At 42.1% G+C, this 20,977-nt stretch overlaps 1 protein-coding gene across 2 annotated transcripts in view; it reads left to right on the forward strand.

Moving 5' to 3' along the window:
* Positions 1 to 20,755, forward strand: part of LOC123745987 (zwei Ig domain protein zig-8) — a 341,861-nt gene extending 321,106 nt beyond the window's left edge. Inside the window, exons 6-7 of one of the 2 annotated variants that reach the window (XM_069310423.1) lie at positions 12,449 to 12,662; positions 17,209 to 20,755. In XM_069310423.1, coding sequence (XP_069166524.1) covers positions 12,449 to 12,662; positions 17,209 to 17,360 — 366 coding nt within the window. In that variant the 3' untranslated portion in view covers positions 17,361 to 20,755. The remainder of the gene's footprint in view (positions 1 to 12,448; positions 12,663 to 17,208) is intronic. The other variant, XM_069310457.1, reaches the window with a different exon arrangement.
* The last annotated feature ends 222 nt before the right edge of the window (positions 20,756 to 20,977 follow it).

Genomic DNA, 20,977 nt, shown 5'->3' on the forward strand with positions numbered 1-20,977 from the left:
ACCACAGGCTCACGTGCCCAGCGTGTTGTCCGCACGGTCCCAGGCTCCCTTGGCTGTGTATTGGCCCACACACACCGGTTCTGTGTGTGTGTGTGTGTATGTGTGTGTGTGTGTGTGTGTGTGTGTGTGTGTGTGTGTGTGTGTGTGTGTGTGTGTGTGTGTGTGTGTGTGTGTGTGTGTGTGTGTGTGTGTGTGTGTGTGTGTGTGTGTGTGTGTGTGTGTGTGTGTGTGTGTGACTGTGAGTGTGTGTGTGTGTGTGTGTGTGTGTGTGTGTGTGTGTGTGTGTGTGTGTGTGTGTGTGTGTGTGTGTGTGTGTGTGTGTGTGTGTGTGTGTGTGACTGTGTGTGTGTGACTGTGAGTGTGTGTGTGTGTGTGTGTGTGTGTGTGTGTGTGTGTGTGTGTGTGTGTGTGTGTGTGTGTGTGTGTGTGTGTGTGTGTGTGTGTGTGTGTACTCACCTATTTGTGCTTGAAATATCGAGCATTGGCTCTTGGATCCCGCCTTTCTAGCCATCGGTTGTTTACAACAATGACTCCTGTCCCATTTCCCCATCATACCAAATTTTAAAATTATGAATAGAGTTTGCTTCCACAACCTGTTCCCCAAGTGCATTCCATTTTTCTACTACTCTCACGCTAAAAGAAAACTTCCTAACATCTCTGTGACTCATATGAGTTTCCAGTTTCCACCCATGTCCCCTCGTTCTGTTATTATTACGTGTGAACATTCCATCTATTTCCACTTTGTCAATTCCCCTGAGTATTTTATATGTTTCTATCATATCTCCTCTCTCCCTTCTTTTCTCTAGTGTCGTAAGGCTCAGTTCCCTCAGACGTTCTTCATATCCCATCCCTCGTAACTCTGGGACATGCCTCGTCGCAAACCTCTGAACCTTCTCTAGTTTCCTTATGTGTTTCTTCAGGTGGGGGCTCCATGATGGCGCAGCATACTCTAAGACTGGTCTCACGTAGGCAGTGTAAAGGGCCCTAAAAGCCTCCTCACTTAGGTTTCTGAATGAAGTTCTAATTTTCGCCAGTGTAGAGTACGCTGCTGTCGTTATCCTATTTATATGTGCCTCAGGAGTTAGATTAGGTGTCACATCCTAATTAGGTGTCACATCGCAGTTGAGGCAGAAGCCGTGCTACTGTGACAGTTCACAGTTGAAGCAGAAGCCGTGCTACTATGACAGTTCACAGTTGAAGCAGAAGCCGTGCTACTGTAACAGTTCACAGTCGAGACAGAGGCGGTGATACTGTGACAGTTCACAGTCGAGGCAGATGCCGTGCTACTGTGACAGTTCACAGTTGAAGCAGATGCCGTGCTACTGTGACAGTTCACAGTCGAGACAGAGGCGGTGATACTGTGACAGTTCACAGTCGAGGCAGATGCCGTGCTACTGTGACAGTTCACAGTCGAGGCAGAAGCCGTGCTACTGTGACAGTTCACAGTCGAGGCAGAAGCCGTGCTACTGTGACAGTTCACAGTCGAGGCAGAAGCCGTGCTACTGTGACAGTTCACAGTTGAGGCAGATGCCGTGCTACTGTGTGAGTGTGTGTGTGTGTGTGTGTGTGTGTGTGTGTGTGTGTGTGTGTGTGTGTGTGTGTGTGTGTGTGTGTGTGTGTGTGTGTGTGTGTGTGTGTGTGTGTGTGTGTGTGTGAGCGCTTGTGGGAATGATCATCGGCTCCAGAGTCCTCCTTCCATTTTCTACTTCTTACTCTAAACCAGTTTAAGTAATTTCTTGCTACAAAAATAGCATAATACAACCCAAGTACTGTAGTTGACTGTAATACACATGCCGTTATCTTTTTTTATTTTTCCACCAGAAAAAGATTTTTGTCTGTTTAAGGTTTTGTTTATATTTTTTCCTTACTTGACTCCTGGCAGCACTACCGCTTATTCCACAAGCAACCATCACCATTACCTTGCACTTGCTTCAAATGAAATCTAAAAGCCACATGTCAAAGCCTTTTGAAGTATGTTCATATCTTTCTAGTCGCAATATGAAAATAAATGAAGCCCTCACACCGTACTTAATTTCTAAAATTTACATGTATTGAATGTTGAAATTCTTTGTATGATGATTATATCATAGCAAATTACAGAAATGGTGCTTAAAATACTTGTAATACATATTAGTGAATCCAAACGAGTTTAAAGAGATCACTGAACCCGTGCTACTGTGACAGTTCACAGTCGAGGCAGAAGCCGTGCTACTGTGACAGTTCACAGTCGATGCAGAAGCCGTGCTACTGTGACAGTTCACAGTCGAGGCAGAAGCCGTGCTACTGTGACAGTTCACAGTCGATGCAGAAGCCGTGCTACTGTGACAGTTCACAGTTGAGGCAAAAGCCGTGGTACTGTGACAGTTCACAGTCGAGGCAGAAGCCGTGCTACTGTGACAGTTCACAGTTGAGGCAGAAGCCGTGGTACTGTGACAGTTCACAGTCGAGGCAGAAGCCGTGCTACTGTGACAGTTCACAGTTGAGGCAGAAGCCGTGCTACAGTGACAGTTAACAGTCGAGGCAGAAGCCGTGCTACCGTGACAGTTCACAGTTGAGGCAGAAGCCGTGCTACTGTGACAGTTCACAGTCGAGGCAGAAGCCGTGGTACTGTGACAGTTCACAGTCGAGGCAGAAGCCGTGCTACTGTGACAGTTCACAGTCGAGGCAGAAGCCGTGCTACAGTGACAGTTCACAGTCGAGGCAGAAGCCGTGCGAATATTATCTGCCACGTATGAAGTCCGTCGCTAATTAGCGCTGGAGGAAAGAAGAGACAACATTTTTTTTGCACAACGCTGAATAAGCGAGGGGTATTTTTTTCTGCTCGAGGAGATAAACTATTTCGGCTCATCTTTATTAATGAGGACACGTGTATCGGGTGGTGAAAGGTAACATGTGTGGTGGAAACTTTGGCTGTTGGGTTTTGGGTTTTTTTTTTTTTTAGGACACTGGTGTTAGCACATGGATATTTTGGCGGCTATTTATGCAAAGTGTCTTTGGGGGGGGGGCAGACATGTTCTTAATGGAATATATTTTGTGTGTGATGAGTGAACGTTTACCGAGCAGTTACGGGATTGATGTGTTCAACAGAGTTCAACGTTCACACTAACTCCTTTTCCATGATTTCCTTTTATAGTCTCGGTTCACCACCGAGAAGTGTTCCTTCATCCAGACACACTTATTCCTCTGTTTGGCCACACTCCCCTCATTTCCAATTGTCCTTACTAATCCCTAGCCTCCATACTCCATCCGCAAACCTCTCCATAAGACCTGAAACCATCTACCATCTTAATTCCTATTCCTTGTTCCAGCAACCACCCTCAACCTCTCTTATCACCTCCTTCATATTTAGCTCCATACACAAACTGCCTTCAGCTCCTACATCCCATCTCCGCCATGGCAGCTTCACCCACTGTAACACATAAGGAGACTCCATCAAGAACATCATAGAGCCAATATACAAGTGCTCCGGAATACAGAGAACGAAAAAACATGGAACCAAAGACACTAGTGATGGGGGACTTCAGTCATGGGAGGAAACTTTGATAATTAAAAGCACCGAGGAAGGAAAGAATCCTGGGAGGTTATATAACTATGAGACAGACAGGGGAGAGGAATTTTCTAATCGAGTATGTTAGAAAGAATATAATAGCAATAGAAGGCCTTCCAGCTACACATTTGACCTGATTTCCAGACAAAAGGAGGCAAAGATAGCAGATATGGACTTTCAACTGCCCCCACCCCCCTCTTGTGATTATCAACCGGGTTGTTAACCTTTAAAAATGTATTGTAACTCCCAGAATATGTTGGGCAAAGGGGTGAATGGGAAGAATGAAAACCAGGCTGTCATAACTGGAAGAGTGGGCATCAGACTATGACAAGAGAAAACAGTACGTAAGGAAGAGATGGCTACTTCCAACTTCTGAAAATAATGTGAAAGATTGAAGCGTGGACATCTCGAGATCTATCAAGAGGCAGACGTCAGCAGAATACAGAGTGCAGCATGTGCTACCCTGGCCAACGTCCGGATATCCTTTGTGAAACTTGGACAAAGATCCCTTCCCTCTATATACTTATTTCGTGAGACTTATTATTGAGAATGCTGTCCCAGCATGGAACCCCTACCTAAAGAAACACAGAGCAAAATTTGGAAAGGGCTGAAAATTTGCGACCAGGCTCGTTCCTGAGTTAAAGGGACGGAGCTATGAAGGAAGATAGACGGAACTAGACCTCACTACATTGGAGGGAAGAAGGAATAGCGGAGATATGATATTGACGTACAAGATATTAAGGAGTATAACAAAGTAGATATAGAAACAATGTTCAAATTCAGGAACCGGAGAGCGAGAGGACACCATTTGATAACTGGAAACACAGATGAGCCACAAGGATGTCAGAGAGAGAACTTTTTCAGCCTCACAGTTGTAAACTTGAGAAACGAACGAAATGAGAAACTCAACGAAGCCGATTCGATACACATCCATATGTGTAAACATGAAGAACAATCGAAAACAAATGTAAACATCGAACCCGGTAGTTCTAAGGGACCGGGTTCGATTCCCGGCCAAGGCAGAAACAAATAGCAGATTTTCTTTCACCCTAATGCACCTGTTCCCCTAGCAGTAAAAAGGTACCTGGGAGCTAGACAGCTGCTACGGGATGCCTCCCGAGGATGTGTGTGTGTAGGCGTGTGTGTGTGTTAGAGAGAAATATATATGTATTAGACAAAATAGAGTAAGGAGACATGATCACAACCTACACAATTTTCAGAGGAATTGACAGTGTAGATAAAGATAAACTGTTTAACATGGGTGGTACGCAAACAAGGGGTCACAGGTGGAAACTGAGTACCCAAATGAGCCACAGGGACGTTAGAAAGAACTTTTTCAGTGTCAGAGTAGTTAACTGATGGAATGCATTAGGCAGTGATGTGGTGGAGGCTGACTCCATACACAGTTTCAAGTGTAGATATGATAGAGCCTAGTAGGCTCAGGAACCTGTACACCAGTTGATTGACAGTTGAGAGGCGGGACCAAAGAGCCGGAACTCAGTCCCCGCATGCACAACTAGGTGAGTACACACACACACACACACACACACACACACACACACACACACACACACACACACACACACACACACACACACACACACACACACACCTATGCATATTAGAGGACGTCAATTCCCACAACTCTGTGTCTCACGCTCCACTAACACGCGCACCCACGCAAAAAAAACAAAAAATTGCCCTCAAGCTCTGTGTAGTCCATAACCATATATACTGCTGGGCGACTTTTACTGCAGTGTTTGTAATTACAGCATGATGAGCTAGGTATCTGGGGCTCGCCATTACCGCCACTGTATTCCCAGGAGAAATTAGCACACACATGCAGGCTAGCCAATTACGCTGAGAACCGAGTTGTATTATACAACGATAAAATAGATGTTGTGTCTAAGCTATGGGACCAAACATTCTCACGCACGTGAATACCACATACACACACACATACATTTATATCCAAACAAAATTGATACAAACGCAAAAAGATATACTTCACAACTCGATAACAAGCTGACTGTAATGGGATGAAAGGACTGTATTATCACAGACTACCAGAACATCTCTGTTATAGCCTCCCAAAGGAGAAAAGAAACAATAAAAAATAAAGCAGCATAGAGGAGCAACTCAAAGTATAAGTAAGAAGAAAGAGACTAACGGTAAATAAAATGGTCTGTGAATGATGAGGAAATATATTAAAAATTAATAACAGGAGGACAACAAGGTTTGATCCTGTGACTCAGTAACTTATGTAAATGAGCTTCCTGTAAAATAATCCATTTTGACGAGAGAACACAAACAGAATATTTAGATGAAAAGAACCGTGAAGCTTACGACACATCGAGAGTACCACCAAATGCCTTTGTATGTATTCTTTATGATACCTGCAGACAATACGAAGCTACCAGAGAATAACAGTATCACTTGTACAGCATCATTCAAGACGTTAGCATACATAGCAATTATAGCCTCCAGAAATCACACACGAGGCAATCATTCATAAGAACAGCCTACGTGAACTGTACATCAACTACGTGAACAAAGTATACGTAAGATCAACCTTCAAGACTCATACACAACTAGTATACGTAAGGGACAGCCTTGACGAACCGTGCGCGAAGCTATCATTTACAGAACAACCTTTAAGAACCTTGAGCAAACCTAGTATACATAAGCAGATGATACATAAGCAGTCACAATAACGTGGCTGAAAAATGTTGACCAAATCACCCACTAGAAAGTGAAGAGACCACGCCGACTAGTATACATAAGAACATGCTCTAAGAATCATACGTGAAGCAACCACACTTTATCTTTTCGGACCCATAAAGGAACGAGCATAGATATAAGACCAATCTTCAAAAATCAACACAAGGAAATATTGAACGTAATCTACATCATCTATGTAAGACCTTCGTTATCGCGTATCTTCAAATCCAAGTCAGTCAGAGAAAGAAAATTGTCTGTTAATATATCTAAGCGCGATACTGGCAGTGCACCTAAACAGACTGTTCAATCCAGTTAAAAGTTGAACGTGTGGAACATAGGTAGAGACCTCTGAGACCGGCTGAGACATAGATGAGACAGCCGTCTAGGAACATCCTGCACATGGGTTTGAATCCCCATTATGACCATTGTGGATTTGTTCAGACAGTGGATATGTTAGGATTCTGTTTAGTGTGCGAATACAAGACAAGTGAGAAGAGCTCGAGGGGATTAGTGGTGGGGGGAGGGGGGGTGGAGACATGCACACGAGTTTGAAGATTTTTAAAGGCAGTGAACTTTACCAAAAGGTTTAACATGCTCAGGGGCAAGAGAGAAGACAAAGTTGGAAACATGAAATTCAGTTAAGCCATCAGCATACATGAAAGCCCTTCTTCTGTGTATGAATACTGAGCAAGTCAGCTGAACTGAAAAGGAAAAGATACATCTATAGATTCAAGACCGATTTGATAAACAGCAAGTTGGTCAGGAGCAATTGTACTAGACGACTAATGCGAGCAGAGTCATCGCATTAAACTATGCAGCCTCCCCTCACCAAGCACATATTAGCTACCACATGTAGGCTGGAACACACACACATTCAAGCGTACACGTACACGCTCCCTAGACTCATGCCCACTATATAGGTGATATTTCTGGCCAGGAAGCCGGAGCGAGAGAGTTATAGACCCACTGTGCTGGAGGGTATTGGAACAAGAGGTCTAGCTGTATATCCTAACACTAACCAACCAAACCCTGAACGCTCTATGCTTGGCTACAGTGTCCCCCGCTGTTCCCTCTTACATTCGCCTGTACCTATTCGAATGCTCTAACTTTAACCAAACTCTCATAGGTAAGAGGTTAAGCCAAATCACATCAATTTTTTCTACCTTTTTTTGCGTTCATACGAAGTCATTACTTGTGCATGAATATATTTAGGTTCAATTACCTTAAGTTTAATTATAGTCGCTGCCCCTACTCAAACAGGCCTCGTATGCATTATAATGACTCAACCCATCACCTCGAGGGGTAACGACCTCCATTACAGCTACAGGGAACAGTAAATTAACCAGATTTATTGTTATTACAATATGACCAAAAACATATTTACCTCAATATGTTTCTCTGTTTCTGGATAATTGTCTATGTTTATTAATTGTGTTGAAATTAAGACCTCGGGGTCCTTGCCTTACCCAGAACACAAGCCAGAACACAAGCCAAGAACACTCCAAGCCAGTTTCTTCTGGGTGCCTAGGAGTGGACAGCATGAAGGAACAGGGAAAGGTATATATTTTAACCTCGACATTCACCTCTCACTTTATATATTGAGTTTACTGTTATTTCTATTTTTCTCTTTTTACGCGATTTGATAATGGTCCAAAACGGAGCGAAACGTCTTCACTCCCGTTATTTTCAGATGTGCGAGTTGCGTGTCTAACGGAGAATACTTCTGTTCTTTGACCAGGAAAGAACAGGGTGATGGAAAGTTGACCATGCGTATTAGCTCTTCATGTCTGTGCCCGACCCAGTGTGCTAATTACAAAACAACCAGTGTGTCTTGGGCTGGACGGTCGACCGACGGTAAACCGACGGTCTCGCTTCGAGCAGGTCGGCGTTCAATCCCCGACCGTCCAAGTGGTTGGGCACCATTTCCCCTCCCCCCCTTCCCATCCCAAATTCTTATCCTGACCCCTCTCCTGTGCAATACACTCGTAATGGCTTGGAGCGTTCCCCTCATAGTTCCCTTCCCTTCCCTCATTTTGTACCCAACCACTTGGGCTGGACGGAAGAGCGACGGTCTCGCTTCATGCAGGTCGGCGTTCAATCCCCGACCGTCCAAGTGGTTGGGGGGCACCTTTCTTCCTCCCCCCCCCCCCCCCACGTCCAATCCCAAATCCTTATCCTGACCCTTTCCCAGTGCTATATAGTCGTATTGGCTTGGCGCTTTCCCCTGAAAACTCCCTCCCTCATTTTGTTGTAGCTTGTTCCTAGTGATTGGTTGGTCAATGTAATACAATGAATCAATCCAAAGCCACAAATTCCAGAGAAGTTTGATTGATATTTGGCTTTAGATCTATCTACCACCTGAGGGTTATTAAGGTCACCACAAAAGTTTACTAATAGCTGAAGGTTACATTCGTCCTTAACATCGTCCAGGGCTATAAGTAAACTCTCAGCATATGTATACCAGGACGTGGACTTCATACCTATGTGTACATATTCCTTCTGTATTGCATTGCGAATCCTAAAACTAATCCTGAACTAAGAGCTGAGCTGGTTACCTTGCTCCCTGATGATAACTGTTCATCACAATTACATTAGTGTAACTGTCAATTTAGACATTACATGAGCGAGAGGGACACTGTCACACATGCACACTGACAAACCAGGCAATTCATTCAGCGTTTCAGCCATGGTCAATGACCCAACCCCTTCCGGGTAATTACCTCTGCCATTTCCGCATCGAAATTCCTCTCTTCGTGTTGATAAACAGCAAACCCGATTGGAAGTGAAGATGGTCATTACATTTCAGAGGCATTTTTCTCTTTCGAGATGACACATTTTTGGGAGAGGATGGTTTTTGTTTGGAATGGTTGTTGATCAAGCAATATTAGGTCATACTTGATGAAGTACGCTGCAGTAATGGTTATTCAAAGCAATAAAAAAATATGTTTTAATGAATAACAAATGTTCACACGAATGAATGCTTCCACCTTGCGTTTATATGCTGGAGGCTACAACTCTACTACACACTATCTTCCTCATTGTAGCCATCTTCACTACACTCAACCCTTCTGCACAATAATATGAACAATCTCGTGGCAGCAATCAACTTCACTACCTGGGCTCCACCGGGTTCCCTTCTTCGAGCCCTTCATGGAGCTACAGGAGGTCCAGGACGCCTGTGGATTCCACTTTGGCCCATTGGACACTTAACTCTTCTGAGAAGCAGGACCGCCACCTGGTGTCCACATTGCTCACCTGTGCTGCCGTCGAATAATGACCTGGACTGCACAATATTCTCGCCCGGCTGGAAATGGGGGATGAGGTAAATGTACAGGGGATGGGAGGGGACAAGACTACAAGGAAGCCGTCACTCAGACCCTCAGCCTAATCTCCCAGCAAACGTAGGTGATCGCCATGAATGTGAGTTACTCTGGACTATAACCTGCAGATCTCGTCCGCAAAGCTTTCCCCCCATGAAGCTTTGCGGTGAAACTCATAAGTTGATTCTTGAGTTCATCCAACTAAAACGTTATAACTTCGAGTAAATCCTCAATTTATTGTAGCCACAAATCAGCACATGCCCCCCGCACCACGGTACAGGTTCCAGTGACGCCACCTGCGTCACACAACGTCACGTAGGCGCTCCTCCCACGTCACGTAACCTCGGGTCGCTTCCTCTTTGGTCATGTCCTTCCATTCCCGGGAATTTCGGTGTCGCTGCCTGCGAGCGATTCATGACAGAAAAGCTCTCTCCTCGGGACGGAAAGTTCTGCTATCTTTATCCAAAAAGTCTAAATAGGCTCTTCCCGCCCCTCCGTCCTATCTTAAATCCTTATCTTGACTAACTTCCAAGGGCTATATAGTCGTAATGGCTCGATGCTTTCGTCTTATAACTTCCAGCTTCTCTCCCTCCCCAATATTAAAACAGAAAAAATCTCAAAATTAGACTTCTTGCCTCCCTCTAAGCGTAATCAATCAAGTCTTGGGTACATCTACCTATGTACAGAAGGAGAATTACTCTTGACAAAGGATAAGTGGCGTGTCTGGTGATGATAAATGCATCACTATTTTATTTAAAAACATTTTCAAATAAAGTCTTATTTAAACTGTTTAAGCATTTTCCTTTCTTATAACGAGAGAGACAAGGCAAACACACATAGACAGACGCAAAGACAGACATACGCACACACACAGTGACAGAGAAAGAGGCAAGAGTGACAGACATGCAGTAGATAGATAAATGAATGGATAGATGGAAACATGGATGAATAGATGGATAGACAAGTCAATAGACTGACGGATAGATAGATGGATAGATTGATGGATGGCTAGACCCATGGGTAGATTGACAGATGAACGAACAGATGGATATAGATAGATGAATGAACAGATGTATAGATGGATAGATATAGACAGATGAATAGATGGACGGATAGATGGATTGATAGACATGTGTGTCCTCTGGTTCACCACTGTCAAGACCAATGGTCGGAGTAATGGTTGGTGAACCAAACGAACTCGTCAAAACAAGCAATAATTCTGCAAAATCTCTGAATTTAGCCATAAATACTTGTTTGGTTTCCCCTTTAACTTTATCAGGACGTCAGAGGGGGCTTCTATAATCATGTTTTTCCAGCGAGGACCCGCCCGTCCTCTACCTGCAGATGGTCAATAACCCACACGTGGGAAATCCAATTAATATCCACTTTCAGGGCTGGTCTGTTTGCCTCCAGGCTTAATTAATACGAGGCTTCTTGGCATAAAGATTTGGTAATGCTGTTCGTCTCTTGAGGGTTACTAGCGGGTGTTTTCACTTTAGTGTTACTAACAGGTGTTTTACCGCCGTTTGTTTGTCTTACAGCATTGGCGAACAAACAAAATCTCGTCAACTTTGACGTGTATTTTGCGTACTCGTAATAACAAAGAGTAGGAATACATCTGCATTGTCCTTATCAATGATCTCATTGAGTGTGGAAGAGAGAGAGATATTAGGGGATAGAAAACATTTATTCTGCTTCGAGGATCACGATGGATATAACAGAGAGAAGAGCAACAGTCAAACAGGCATTAATAAAGCCACGCTGACTTGACCACACATTAGAAAGTGAAGGGACGACGACGTTTCGGTCCGTCCTGGACCATTCTCAAATCGATTGTGAGATTAAAAACCGACGTGAGAATGGTCCAGGACGGACCGAAACGACGTCGTCCCTTCACTTTCTAGTGTGTGGTATGGTCAACATACTTCAGCCACGTTATTGTGACTCATCGCCTGCATAATAAAGCCACCTTCGAGCAATCCGTACACCCCTCTCCCTCCCCCCCCCCCCCCCTCTGCAAGGAATAAACTCCTCGCATCTTTCTCGGGAAAGAAAGAACTCTAGAGAGATACATTTTGCTCTGGTTTACTCCCCAATATTGACAATGCTGTCAGGTGTGTTTGTCGGGCATTATGCGGCCTCACTATAGGCACCTATATCACCCACACGTCTAGGGCAGAGTATATCATTCTCTTTGTTAACATATTTTCTCATGTAGCGAGAAAATGTGTAAATTATTAACAGCTCGAAACATCTCGTCGTGTTTGTTGGGAGGAATATTATAAAATACTGAAGGATGGGCACTCAAAGATTTATTATATATACTGTTAATGTTATCATGTGTTCGCTTCTTGCAGATCGGCTTTCAACATTTCAATTTCAATTTCAATCCTCAACTGTCCTAGTGTTTCGTCATCATTTCTTTTCTCCGCCCTGTCCTGAAAGCTTGCCCTCATATCCTATTCAAGTGTTATATAGTGGTAACGGTTTAGTACTTTCTCCTGATAATTACCTTACCATATGGTGTTGTGTGTCTCTCCTGCACGTCACATGATGCAATGCGTCCACTGTCACTCCAAGATACTGACACAAGACACTTGAGTTCAATCCTGTATCATTTGGCATTATACTGAAACTGCGTATTCACTAAAACGTCCATCTCTCACACCAATACACACACTGAGGGGGGTCAGTATCAGTCATGGCTCCCAAACCATAATATTAACCGTAGGTGTTCACTATGACGTTCATCTCGCACCAAGATACACACACTGGAAGTTCATTACGTGTCCTGCTCCAGCAACATTCTCATGCATGATTGAGAACACATCATCACCAACAGCCATTTGTGTGTTTACAGAGCTTGACGCCGCCGCAGTTCATCTTCTGGTTCCACAACAACAAGATGATCAACTACGACCAGTCCCGGGGAGGGATCACGGTCACCATGGACCACCAGGACCTCACCACCTCCAGGCTCACCATCAACAACGCCAGCCTCAAGGACTCCGGCAACTACACCTGCAACGCAAGCAACATCAAGCCGTCCTCCGTCAACGTGTTTGTCTCTGAAGGTACACCATTATTCACTCTTACTAGAATGGCTATCCGGCTGTGTCCGGATAACTAACTGTTTGCCTGTTTACTTGTCTATGTCTGATTCTCTGTGTCTGTTTCCTTGTGTCTGTCTCTTTTGGAACATGTAAATTTATGGTTACAAACTGTTGAAAAAACCATTGGATTTTAGACCATTAGAGTTGCTGCGAGTAACAATAGAAGCAAACTCTTCTTGAAGGGGAAGTAATGGGACAGACCCGAAGCCTCTTATGACAGTCACCTACCACCAATCATTCATGATGTAAAGTTGGATGAGGCTAGTACCAAGCTTCTGACCTCTAGCCTCGGATACCCAGCCAGACATGCAGGCAAACAAAATGATTCTAACACGATTCTTCTCAATATTTCTTACGTTTTTCTACACTGTCGAGGGTAATTGAAAAATTAACTTTCCAAAGCTCATTTTCACATTTTATATATATATATATATATATATATATATATATATATATATATATATATATATATATATATATATATATATGTATATATATATATATATATATATATATATATATATGTATATATATATATATATATATATATATATATATATATATATAAATATATATATATATATATATATATATATATATATATATATATATATATATATATATATATATATATATATATATATATATATATATATGTATATATCACTGACCGCTCTTGAGTATCTAGTTTGCCTAATGAGTTTCTCACTCACCTCCATCAGGAACTTAAGTGCACATTAGCACTCTGTTTGGGCAGAAATAAATGGGCAGATTTCCTTTCACACTAGTGCGCCTGTTCACCTAACAGTAACTAGGTACCTGGGAGTTAGACAGCTGATACGGGCTGCTTCCTCGGGATGTGTTTGTTTGTGTGTGCTAGAAAGAAGTATAATAGAGAAAAAATAGAATGTTTTGAAAGGCGGGGTCCAAGAGCTAATTGCTTGATTTTCCAAACACAAATAGTAAATACACACAAACACACAGTCTATTCCAAAACGGAATAAACAGTGCCTTGGACGGAAATAGTTATCCGCTTACTGTTTATAGGCGACATAAATGTAAGGAAAAGTTTCGCAAAATGCATCAAGCACTTCCTTGCTTGGGAAATGTTTGAGAAAATGGTGCAAATTTTTTATTGTTTTTATGGAGAAATGCGCCATTTTTATCCCCTGAGCACTTGGAGGGAAATCTAGTCATAAGACTATCATGAATAATTGATCCACTTCCTATTAGGGATCTTCAACGAGTAATTCAATATAAGCGGCTTCAATCACTTACTTTTGTTCCCTTCTATAAGTGACTAACCGAAAATCATGGGTTATGAAGCGCAAAATGGGATCGTATAGAGGATGGGCTCTAATGATAACAACCTGTCCTCTTAAAAGAACGTTTCTTTTCGCTCGTAGCGTTACACAAGGCAAAACAATTGTTGTACTCGGAAATGGAACTGGCTGGCGAAAGTGTCGTGCTGCCCCGTTTTCTGTTTCGGGTCCTCTGGCAGATTAGGAGAGGACACTTTACATTGATGGTTTTCTTGACGTTGGGAAGCTTTAGCAGGACTGGCTGGGTTATCAGGTCTTGGGTGATTGCGTCAGCTGACTACGCAGCTTGCTCTCCTATGTTTCCCAACGTCAAGAAACTGTCGTACTAAAGTGCCCTTATCCTAACCCACAAGAGGATCCAAAACATGAACCGGATTATATTTGTCAATTTTGCGAGCCGCTACCATTTTCAAGTATGACAATTTCTTGGATGTGAACGACAATGTTCCTACACAACCAAATGATCAATTCAGGTAAGAAATCGCTTCTCTGTTTTGGAGTAAATTTTTTCAATGTTAACTATGTGATATTACTAAAAGACGCAATTCGCCACATTATATATAAAATTAAGTTTGCAATGTCATGTAGCTTATTTAATAATTTCTTAAATTATTTGATTGATTTGAATTTGCTCACTTTCTGGTATTATTATTATTATATATGAAAAGTAATCTTACTTTATATTCATTTCTTTCGACGCTATTATTAATTTTTAGATACTGAAAGATTGTGTGTTTTTGTGAATTAGTTCTAATAGTTATTAGCCGACTAATAAAATACTTATGGAAATATATAAACAGCCTGAATTTTAGTTGTTTTTTTTGGTACGTAATTTATAAGTTATATAGGCAAACGGATATCATCTTTCCGAGTTACACAGTTGGTAAGATGATCACACACACACACACACACACACACACACACACACACACACACACACACACACACACACACACACACACACACACACACACACGGACACAACCCCCTCCCCACCTTCCCGTAGCCACAAGAACACGCAATCACATGATCCATAAACATTCTGAGCCCAACATGAAAGCTCAAAAGGTAGGCGCGAACAATCCCTCCCATCATTAGCTTCCCCACACACAGTTTTCATGTTTACTTTCCCTAGTCCCACCGGTTTGCTTTGATACACTGATACATGTGTATTTATGTATCGCTGCCTTATACGACGCGCGCACCGCAAGGAAGAGTTTAATGACCAACTAATATCACCACTAATATAGAGAAGAAAAACAAGGCCACGACAACTGTGACTCTTCTCATGTATTGAAATGAGTGTTGTTTTGATTAAGACAGTGTGTTGACAGATCGTCAGTCTATAAGTGACAGATCATCAGTCTATAAGTGACAGATCATCAGTCAAATAAGTGACAGATCATCAGTCTATAAGTGACAGATCATCAGTCTATAAGTGACAGATCATCAGTCTATAAGTGACAGATCATCAGTCAAATAAGTGACAGATCATCAGTCTATAAGTGACAGATCATCAGTCAAATAAGTGACAGATCATCAGTCTATAAGTGACAGATCATCAGTCAAATAAGTGACAGATCATCAGTCTATAAGTGACAGATCATCAGTCAAATAAGTGACAGATCATCAGTCAAATAAGTGACAGATCATCTTAAGGCTTTGTGTATTGTTGGTCTTATTAAATATACATACTTCTTATCAGTGATTAAACAATTATATTTTATTATTATTTTGTATATTTTTTAATAAATTATTATTATTAATATTATTAATATTATTATTATTATTGTTTATTTGCCTAATTATTCTGTTATCCTCTTACTAAGTTTATTTTAAAATAATTAATAAAAAGAGTACTGGTCACAACAAATATTATTATTATAACCATTTTTTATATATATTTTATAAGAACAGTTTTTTAAATATTTTTATTATCAAAGTCCTTCACCTGGGCAATTAAGGATTTTATAATTGATGTACAAAATGCAACCGTTTTTATTCAAATTTTACGATATCTGACATTATTTTTGGTGAGTAATTTAAGAATTAAAATCATCCCGCTCTGTCTAAAAGAAATAGATTCCATTGTTTATATGAGATTTCGTAAATAACACGGCAGGTTTCCATTTGTGCACTCTTGCACAGAGAATAACACAATAGTGAGGATGTACACATTACCCAGCCCTATAACTTGTAAAATATAATGAAACTGACGACATTTCGATCGGTTCGTCCTGGATTCAGTCCAGGACGGACCGAAACGTCGTCTCTTTAGTCTATTTAACAACAATGATATCAGTATACATTGTCTTCAAATCCTGTTAAATATGATGGATAATTGGTTCATAAATTTAGAGTGAGATTTCATATATGTTAATTATTATAAGTTTGTTAACCTTTATTCACGCATCTAAATAACTTATAGGAAAATTATGTATATACCATGTTAACTATTGGTACTAATACTCACTGTCATTTTTATGGCGTAAAGAAACAACTAGATGATGAAAAATAATTCAGATTCATGTTTCGGTTTTAAGAGCATTATCGAGTCCAGCAGAAATACACAGGCCAGCTTTCTAACAGAAAAAATGGGTTACAGCTTAATACAAAAATAAATCAGTTTAAAAAAAATCCTGAAATACTTTTGGATGTTGTAATGATAACCTCAATTTTCATGATTTTAAGCTTTCATCTAAGAGTTTTGAACGTTCATTTTGTGTTGCGTCATGTTTGTGTATCACGTAACTGGTTGCAGGTGTTGCGTCTTGGTCGCGTGCGTGACGCAAGTGGTGCCTGTGTTACCTCGCGGTCGCGCGCTTGACGCATATTGCGCACCCTTTACCACTTCGTTGCGTTTGAGATACATGACGTACGCATGGGCGACACGCCACGCCTGCTTAAGGTTACTGACGCCCATAATCAAAGTCATTGTTACCATCACAGACACGCTGAAAGGTGTCGATATTGACCCCTTCTCACTGTCAATGGTCTCAAGTGGCCGCCATCACTATTGATTTCCTTGTATTTCATATGGCACCGCAGGAAACACTACGAGCTCCTGTAAGCAGCGTTGTTGTTGTTCCTGTAATTACAAGCTCCTGTAACCAGTGATCACGAGACAAGTAAATAGAACTTGTCAGTCATAAATCTTGACCTCTCTCTCTCTCTCTCGACCCTAGGTGACAAAACTGCCGCCATCCAGAGGTTGGGCTCCGGGAGTCCAGGTATTACTCAAGCTCTTGGCTCCGCCTCCTTCATCGTGTCCCTCCTGCTGACTCTGCAGGTCCTGCTGACGGGCTTGAGCTCCCTAGCCATCTCCGCTGGGACCTGATCCTCCTAGCAGCCGTCGTCCCCTGCCACAGGAGCATCTAACTTCTGCTACACTCGCTTCAGCAGCGGCACAAATGTTCACACTAGACTTGCAATGTTCCTGCAGTTATTTTTTTCCTTACAACAACTTAGGTCAATAACATTTCCCTGATGTCAAAAACCTTTATATATTTTGTTCTCCAAAATTATTTATTCTATTTTTTGAACGACCAGTAGAGTTTTCCAGTTAAATCAAAATAGAACTTTTCTCATGTACGAATCTTCCCTGGTCAGTAGAATTATCTTTTTCTTGAGAAAATACGTGAAGGAAGTAGCTGATTTTAACTCGGAGAAGTTTATATATAATTGCTAAATATTGCGAATTAGTTGTTGACTGTAGAACAAGGACAGCGACTCTAGGGATGACTCTAAGAGTTGTGCAGGAACTGTGTGTGTGTGTGCTAGTGCTGTGTTTCACTATGCTGTTGGTGTAGGCCACATCCCCGCCTTGCCCCTCGAACACCCCCCCCCCCCCCAAGATGGCTGCGTTTACTGTTCCCACACACCATAGGATCTCTTTTGTTATTAATGTAAGTAGTTGTGTTTGAGGGCGAGGCGGTTGACGTGCGCCTCATTCTACCGTCAATCCAGCTCATAAATGGGAACATTTTGCCCAATCTGTTGCCGGCTGTGTTGGTGAGTCATATGCAAGCCGCTTACATGGAGCGTGTTAGTCCACTGGACACGTCGACAGCCGAAGACATCGTCAGCAGATCCGTTGTCATTGTTGCTAATCCGTGACGTCATCGTTGCTGATCCGTGACGTCATCATTGCTGATCCGTGACGTCATCATTGCATCTGTACACCGCCAAACTCGCGTGCGATAACCAATTTGATTGCATAAAGAAACCTTTGCTGACAATCATGTTTCAATGAATGAGTTAAAAATTCACAAAGAAGTTTGAATTTCAGTTATATAGAAAAACAGTGCTAAGGAACGTTTGTACTCTTGGGAGTACCAGTTGGATGGGAAAACGTGACAGAAGACATCTTGTATCAGCAACAGAGGTTTCGCCTTTGAAGACGATTAAATTATTGCTTAGTATCTGGCCGGTGGTGAACATCGGCTTCTGTACATAATTGATATTGCTAAATGGTTCAATACGTTACTCCCGCGTAACTTCCATCGCAGGTGTGTGTGTGTGTGGGGGGTGGATGGGAGCGATGGGAGGGGGTGAAAAACTAATTCATATATTTATTTGATTTGTGTGTGGAAGTCTGATCCTTTCCCCTATGATGAACGACACGAGGAGGATCAAATTGTCCAAGAAAGCAAGCAGAATGTTTTCATCTGTCTATCAGACACACAAGAGTCTATATTGAAGACTATGGTAAGCCACTGTCTTCTTAATTGACAGTGACCTGACAAGCCACGGTCTCCGCAGCTAATCTTGACAGTCAAAGTCTCCTTCAAATTCATGACCAGTACAGAGGAGCAGATTAACCAAGCCGGATGCACCAGCCAGGCACGAAGAGGTAGCTTAACCAAACATAGTCTCTCTCTCTCTCTCTCTCTCTCTCTCTCTCTCTCTCTCTCTCTCTCTCTCTCTCTCTCTCTCTCTCTCACTCTCTCTCTCTCTCACTCTCTCTCTCTCTCTCTCTCTCTCTCTCTCTCTCTCTCTCTCTCTCTCTCTCTCTCTCTCTCTCTCTCTCTCTCTCTCTCTCTCTCTCTCTCTCTCTCTCTCTCTCTCTCTCTCTCTCTCTCTCTCTCTCTCTCTCTCTCTCTCTCTCTCTCTCTCACTCTCTCTCTCTCTCTCTCTCTCTCTCTCTCTCTCTCTCTCTCTCTCTCTCTCTCTCTCTCTCTCTCTCTCTCTCTCTCTCTCTCTCACTCTCTCTCTCTCTCTCTCTCTCTCTCTCTCTCTCTCTCTCTCTCTCTCTCTCTCTCTCTCTCTCTCTCTCTCTATCTCTCTCTCTCTCTCTCTCTCTCTCTCTCTCACTCTCTCTCTCACTCTCTCTCTCTCTCTCTCTCTCTCTCTCTCTCTCTCTCTCTCTCTCTCTCTCTCTCTCTCTCTCTCTCTCTCTCTCTCTCTCTCTCTCTCTCTCTCTCTCTCTCTCCCATTTCTCATTAACTTCTCCGTCTAATCCTAATTTATCCCTTCACTCACTTATGATTTAAGAGTTTTGTTCACTTTTGCAACAATCTGTTACCAAATTCCATAAAATTATCCTGCGATTTTAACCTGGAAATATATGTATAAAATTTCGTAACTGGGCCAGAAAACTCATTCTTGATGAATCAAGTGATGATGAATATCGACAATGTTGCCATATACAAAGAGTAAGGCAACTTGAAGTCACAGATGGTCCATGTAGTGGCCTGAGGAGCAGTTACTTCCCAATGATAGCGTTATCCGGTGTTCAGAGCGCATTTATGATGCTATATTAATTCACAGCTCAAACAAGTGGTTCAACGCATAGTAAGTTTACCGATCAATGGTGTGCACAGTATTTTGATGGTGAGACGGGATATTGGTGCGGGCGGAAATGATGGTAACGTCAGCCGTGGGTGATAGTGATGTTTAAGATGGCACTGAGCATGACTAACTCACATGGTGATAGGTGCACGTCATGATCGTGATGCCCTGGTTCAGTGTACCTCTTGATAGTGAAGCACCTGGTAGGTGGTATCCATTGATGGTGAAGATCCTCATAGGTGGTATACCCCATGATGGTGACTCCCCTGGTAGGGAGTACCTACTTGATGGTGACGCCCCTGGTAGGGAGTACCTACTTGATGGTGACGCCCCTGGTAGGCAGTACCTACTTGATGGTGACGCCCCTGGTAGGGAGTATCTACTTGATGGTGACGCCCCTGGTAGGGAGTACCTACTTGATGACTACTGGGAGTGGTACCTCATGTGGATGTTCCTTCAATAAGTGGTACGTCATGATTGCTTTTTCCCAGCATTGATGATTCCATGTTGAGACTGTCAGACAGGTGTCCCAGCTACGACCAGAGGAAGCAAAACAAACATGGAAGTGACAAGAAAGACTTTTCAGATGAGTAGAGTCAACTCACACTGTCCACTATCTCACCTAAATGTATCATTTATTTCTTTTAGTGGCAATGATGATATTGGAAGGATGATTCATATAAATATTTAAATGTTTGGTTAGCTACCAAGATGAACGTCAAGCTATTGGAGAACCAAAATTGAGGAGCTGGAAGTATGTTCGGCATTCCTTTCTCCATTCTATATATATAAATATATTTGTCCTCTGAGGCTTTGTAATTGGTTGTACAATACATTATTCACAAATTTGTCTTTGGTGTTTTCAAGCTATATGTAAATACTGAAATGATATTCCCATGAGATTTTTGTATACAAATGTAATAAATTGTATATTTTATGATAAAAAAATGTCTTTTCTTTATATACCTCTGCATGTTTACATCTGTTACGGATTATCTACAAATACTTGAGTGTAGGACGAATACACATCCAAAGGTCAGAAAGGACAGGAAGTGTACAGAGTGACGAAATTTGCTAATTCCTCCCCTTCTGTTTGGAGTCGTCTGATAGCACTTCTCTTTTAAATCCGTGTCTCTAATATTTATAAACCATTAATATTTCTAT

This window comes from Procambarus clarkii, chromosome 1, assembly GCF_040958095.1.
Source record: "Procambarus clarkii isolate CNS0578487 chromosome 1, FALCON_Pclarkii_2.0, whole genome shotgun sequence".
NCBI classification, from domain to species: Eukaryota; Metazoa; Arthropoda; class Malacostraca; order Decapoda; family Cambaridae; genus Procambarus; species Procambarus clarkii.